Raw genomic sequence first — 6,317 nt, 5'->3', positions numbered from 1 at the left:
ACATGGTATCCAGTTTTCCCTACCCCCATAAGAAACCATTTGTATTAGTCTCCAGTATTTCTTTATGTTTCACTTCTTGGCCTTTGGCTAAGATGAAGTGCAGTATTTATTTATGCAAATATAATGTATATTTGCACATATTTTTGCACACTTACACCAAAAATATCATTACATACATAAGCCGCACCTTGCTTTTCTTCCTTGAAAATATTTCCTGGACATCATTCTGTGTCAGGTTATAGAGAACTTCATATTTTTTACAGCTGCATAGTATTCTCTTTCGGGGATTTACTATATCTGATTTAATCAGTTCAAGTGCTTGTGGTTTTCATCTTTTGCTATTACCACAAATGCGGGGCAGGGACTTTTATGCTGAACCCCCGCCCCCAGACTTTTTGTTCTTTTTTAATGAATTTATTGGGGTCACATTGGTTAATAAAATTATATAGGATTCAGGTGTACAATATAACACATCATCTGTATATCATATTGTGTGTTCACCACCCCAAGTCAAGTCTCCTTCCATCACCATTTACCCTCCCTCTTCTACTCCCTCTCCCCTTCCCTCTCGTAATCACCATGCTATTGTCTGTGTCTGTGTGAACCCCCAGTCTTGAAGTCTTTCTGCACAGAGGAGACTGTCAACACAGTAAAGAGCAAGGCGAAGGATGAATTCACCACCACTCAGGAGGGAGGGAGGGTGTGGTAGAAAGGAGCCCGGGGCGGCCCACTGGCCCGGGTACTGCGCGGAGGCCCCACCAGGGGGCGCTGCAGGCGGCGGACGCGCCCGGCCGGCCGGGCCTCGCCGCTCTTGCCGTGCGCGCGGACGCCGGCGCAGGGACTAGCGTGGGGGGAGGGCGAGTCATATGACCCGCTCGGCTTCCCGGCTCCGGCCGCCACCGCCCGCCCGCGTCCGCCCGCGTCGCGCCGGGGCCCCGAGGAGCCGTTGAGGGGTCCGGGCCGAGGCCCGCTCGTGAGCAAGCCGCCGCCGCCGCCCTGCCCGCCGCGCCGCCGCCATCATGCTGGCGCTCATCTCCCGCCTGCTGGACTGGTTCCGCTCGCTCTTCTGGAAGGAGGAGATGGAGCTGACGCTCGTGGGGCTGCAGTACTCCGGCAAGACCACCTTCGTCAATGTCATCGCGGTGAGTGCCGCCGGCTCGCCGCCCGGCCCGCGGCCGCCTCTGCGCCCCGGGCCGGGCGGTGGGAGGGGCGCGGGCCCGGCGGAGCTCCGCGCGCTGGCGGCGCCGCGGCCCGGGAGGGCGGGCCTGCGCTCGGGGGGTCGGGGTTCCCTGGGCTCGCTCGGTGGACTTTCCCGGTCACTTTCCCGAGGGCGGGACTTGGAGAGCCCGCGAGAAGGCAGGAGGAGGGAGACGCTCCGGCAGGTCGCCACGCGCGACCGGGGGCCGGGGGGGGCTCCGTCCCGAAGTGCGGGTTTCACCCTTCCCGGGGGACCGGGCTGAGCTGTGGCTGCTGAGCGGGGAAGCCGGGGACAGCGGTCCGGCCGGTCCCCAGCTAGGGGACGAGACCGGGCCGCAGCCGCACAAAGTTAACGAACTGCCTGGACGCGCGGGGTGCGCGGGGGCGTTTCCAGGGAAGGGGTGTCCGGGCGGGAAGGCGCCCCGGGAACCCACACCCCGCGGTGTGGATGCGGGAGGGACCGAGGGCAAGGATGGCGATGGTGGCGTTCGGGTGTCTGGGTTGGTTGCGGGAGGAATGAAGAGGGAAGGAGTCTCGTCGATCTTTATTCAGAGCCCGCGAGCTGCCGTGACTCAGTCTCAGCGGCTCCGGCCGTCCCTCCCGGGATGACTGGGAACTGCTCTCGGAGATGGCCGCGCTGCGTCCACCTCGGAGATGACAGCTGGAGCCCTCACGCGCTCGGAGGCCAGTTGTCCAACTGGTTTGGTTTCGGGACGATTCAAACACACCTCCTCTATTGGGGAAAATAGGCGGCGTGTGGCTTGGTCCTTCCGCCAACGGAGCGTAAATAAGACGCGGAGGGAAAGCGATGGGTAGAAATCCAAATTTCCTTTGAAGAATGTTGCATATAAGTATAAATAAATTTACTTACTTCTTTGCTGTTTTGTAATATTATTATTTTTCCCCTTGAGAGGACTGTTTCAACAGGTATAGTAAGGTGAAAGTATACCTAATACCACCAAAATTAGTAGGAAAAAACTTTGGGCATAGTATCCATATTGGAACTGTAATATAATATGGAAAAGGCTAACCTGAATGCCTGTGAGTTCAGTAAACATTTTGTGTTATTCCCTTGATAAAAGAATTGGGGTCTCCTTGTAAATCCTATTCTTTTGACGAGACTGAATTAACTTATACTGTAGTGAAGGCTGTTACTGCATACAATTAATTGTATTTGTTGCAAAGAAATAGTTATGTTTGGGAAGCCTAAACAAAACTTTAGTAAGTCTTTGAGGGACTCAAAACAGTGTCGCTTATTATAATGAGCATGAACTTTGAAGTCAAGCAACCCTGGGGTTGCCATCTGGCTCTGCCACTTTGCAGCCTCGTGTCTTCTTTCGGTCCTTGCTTTCTCGTCTCTTATGTGGAGATTATATTTCTTTTTTTTTATCCTCACTCGAGGAAATTTTTCCTTTTTTTTTTTTTTGTTCAGATAGAGTGGGAGGGAGAGAGAGAGAAACATTGACGTGAAAGGGACACATCAAGTGGCTGCCACCCGCACGACCCAACCAGGGCCGGGGACACACTGCAACCAAGTTACGTGCCCTTAGCGGGAACCGAACCCGGGTCTCTCTGGACCGTAGGCCGACGCTCTAACCGCTGAGCCAAACCGGCCAGGGCTATAATATATTTCTTAAAGAGTTGCTCTGAGGAGTAAATGAAATGACATGTGAAGTGACTACCATCATGCCTGCCCACAGAAGGAGCTAGGTAAATGGTAATTATTAGTATTATTTGTCTTGAGTACAGCCCTTTAATGCAGAAACATTGAGAAGGGAATTAGCTGGGGTTGTTTCCTTCTTTAAATCTCCCGATGTATCCAACTGTGGACTACACTCGTGGATTTATAGATTGAGGCAGGTAATTCCACTACATTACATGCCCCCTCCCCCCATTTTTTGAAATTAGATTAGTTTTAACAACAACAAAACTTCTGGAAAGCTGTTGAACTCAAAGTGAACCAACCAGTGGTTCCACTATTCTTTTAACATTAGGCTACTCTTTTTTAATTATAATAATGTGTGTAGGTTCTGTTAAGAAAAAAATCTGGATTGCAGTAGACTATGTATTGGGTAAGATGCTGGGAAAAAAGAGAGACCTCAGTAAATGTCCTACTTTTTCTTTTTAAACCTCAGACTCTAAGCTAATCTGTGATTCACATAGAATATATTGAGGATGAGGAAACGGTTAATAATTACAGACTTTCAGATGGAAACTGTGTCCAAAATAGTAAATTTAGCATTATCTTTTTTTAATCAATTGTATGTTCTTTGTCTTTTGTAGTCAATGCTTGTTTTATAGACTCAGAAATGCAGGTGTGTTGAGCACTGAGTGTCATGTACATTCAGATTCCACAAGTAACTTCTCAAATATGGAAAGCTTTGGTGAAGCCAGTTTTCTGTGGGTAGAAATCAACTCTTGTAAACATCAAATTAAAATGTGGCTGTATCTTCTGCCTTAAAAGTTTAAAAAATATAACAGATGTTATTTAACTTACTCAAATGGTTTATGAAACTGAAGTACTTTTATGTAGGGTTTGGTCCATTCTGAAATTAGGCAATTTACTTACAGAGAGTTTCACTCCTAAAAAGCATATTCTTGTGGTTTTAAAATTGAAATGATACTTTATTTAACTTACTATTTCATGTAGAGACACTTGATGTACATAGTGTTCTGTTTGTTTTAAAAAATAAACATCTCTGGTCTTGAATGTTCCGATTGTGTTAGGGAATGATACAGGGCCCGTGCTAAGTATTCTGGCAGTTATTGTGTAATGAACCATGTGCCCTATATGTGTAATGTATGTTGAGCAATCTTTATTTTTAACTGAGGCTTTAGATGGGTTATAGGATAGTGACTAAATGTTATAGGATAAGTTTTGTACACATTGTGTATTTTTGAAATGAGTAGTAGTATAAAAATCCCTTTACATTTTTGTAAAGTGTTGCTACCACAGAGGTAATCCAAGGAAATAGTTGTTACTGCTGAAAATTAGGGATAGGAGATATTTGGGAAGATTGTAGAATTTTGAACCTAGAATTATATTTTTAAAGTATTTTTTAATTAATTGTTTAGGGAGAGAGAGATAGAAACATCCATGTGAGAGAAAAACATCGATAGGCTGCCTCCTGCACACCCCTCACTGGGGATCAAGCCTGCAACCCAGGCATGTGCCCTGACCAGGAATCGAATGGGACCTCTCAGTCCAGGGGACCACACTCAGTCCACTGAGCCATATTGGCTGGGCTAGAATTATTTTTTTTAGGAGTTTGTAGAAACCTCAATTAAATGGTCTAATTTTACCCTTATTTTATAGATGTAGCTGGGAGATCCAGAAAGGTTAAATGAAATTCCTATACCACAAAACTAATTAGTAGCAGAGATAAAATTAGAGCCCAGGGCCAGTATACTTTCCGCTTTTCCTGCCTGCCTCTGTAGATCCAGTTGAGATTAGAACCATAGAGCTGTGAGTTAGAGATCTTAATCCTTTGAAAATATTTTTATATATAGTATGCTCCTCTTAAGAGTCTGCATAGAATTATTTCATTACTTTGGGGTAAGAATGACAAAGCAGTTTTTAAAGAAAATTTACTATGGCACATGTCTAAAGTTTAACAAATCCGAAACTTTGCTGTAGACACCAGCTTTTCCACGCAGAATTCTTCAAATACAGCGTGAGCTGCGGAATGAGGCATCCCACCAACGAGCATGTCTTCAGAGTTCCTTACTCACCCCATCCCAATCCCCTGCCCCATTTTTTTTTTCTATGCGAACCGAGAATCTCCCAAGCCCAATGTTCTCATTAAGAAGCTGTTAGAGTGCAATAATGCATTTCAAAGTACCAACCCAGGATATTTCACAGCTTAAAGCACTTTTTAATGTTTGGTACATGCCCCTAGTGGGAAGCGAACCCCAGGACTCTCTAGTCCGCAGGCCAGCGCTCCAACTGCTGACCTAAACCAGCCAGGCTTAAAGCACTTCTTAAGTTTCTCAAAGATAAAGTGCGTGGTCACTTAACATGGATACAGAATGCATTTTACACCTATAAAAATAATTATTTAAATGTTATTTTTAGAAGATTTTTTTCTGATGATCAAAATCATACAGGGTCATTAGTAGAAATTTTAAAAGAATAGTATATGGCTGCCATCAACAAGTCATCAAACAACAAGTGCTGGGGAGGATGTGGAGAAAAGGGAACTCTAGTACACTGCTGGTGGGAATGCAGACTGGTACAGCCACTATGAAAATCAATATGGTGTTTCCTCAAAAAATTAAAAATTTAACTGCCATTTGACCCAGTGATTTCACTTCTAGGAATATATCCTAAGAAGCCTGAAACACCAATCAGAAAGAATATATGTACCCCCATGTTCATAGCAGCACTATTTACAATTGCTAAGACCTGGACACAGCCCAAGTGCCCATTAGTAGATAAGCACTAAAAAAGCTGTGGTACATATACACAATGGAATATTATGCAGCTGTAAGAAAGAAAGATCTCTTATCCTTTGAGATGACATGGAGGGACCTGGAGAGTATTATGCTAAGTGAAATAAGCCATTCAGAGAAAGACATATCACATGATCTCACTTACTTGTGGAATATAATGAACAAAATAAGCCCAGAGACATAGAAGTAGGGATCAGGCTGACAAACCTTGGGTGGGGGGGTAGGATAAACCAAAGAACTTATATGCATAACCAGTGGACATAGACAACAATACTGTGAGGGGGTGGTCAGGAGGAGGGGTCCATGGGGGGGTGGGGAGGAGAAACATCTGTAATAAAAATAATTAATAAAAAACAGCTCTGGCTGGTTTGGCTCAGCGATTAGAGTGTCGGCCTGTGGTCCAGAGAGACCCGGGTTCGGTTCCTGTTAAGGGCACGTACCTCCGTTGCAGTTTGTCCCCGGCCCTGGTTGGTTGTGTGGGTGGCAGCCACTCGATGTGTCCCTTTCACATCAATGTTTCTCTCTCTCTCTTCCTCTCTCTCCCTTCCACTCTTTCTGAACAAAAAATGGAAAAATGTCCTTGGGTAAGGATAAAAAAATAAAAATAAAATAATAAATAAATAAATAAATAAATAAAATAATTAATTAAAAATAAGCCCTGGCCAGTT

The 6,317-nt window shown here is 45.4% G+C and overlaps 1 protein-coding gene across 1 annotated transcript in view; it reads left to right on the top strand.

Moving 5' to 3' along the window:
• Nucleotides 1–990: 990 nt before the first annotated feature.
• Nucleotides 991–6,317, top strand: part of ARL8B (ADP ribosylation factor like GTPase 8B) — a 36,537-nt gene continuing 31,210 nt past the window's right edge. Inside the window, exon 1 of the mRNA XM_036266837.1 lies at nt 991–1,142. Coding sequence (XP_036122730.1) covers nt 1,020–1,142 — 123 coding nt within the window. The 5' untranslated portion in view covers nt 991–1,019. The remainder of the gene's footprint in view (nt 1,143–6,317) is intronic.

Source organism: Molossus molossus, unplaced genomic scaffold, assembly GCF_014108415.1.
Source record: "Molossus molossus isolate mMolMol1 unplaced genomic scaffold, mMolMol1.p scaffold_m16_p_18, whole genome shotgun sequence".
NCBI lineage: Eukaryota > Metazoa > Chordata > Mammalia > Chiroptera > Molossidae > Molossus > Molossus molossus.
The sequence above is the reverse complement of the archived record's forward strand: the minus strand, read 5'-3'. Positions and strand labels throughout refer to the sequence as shown.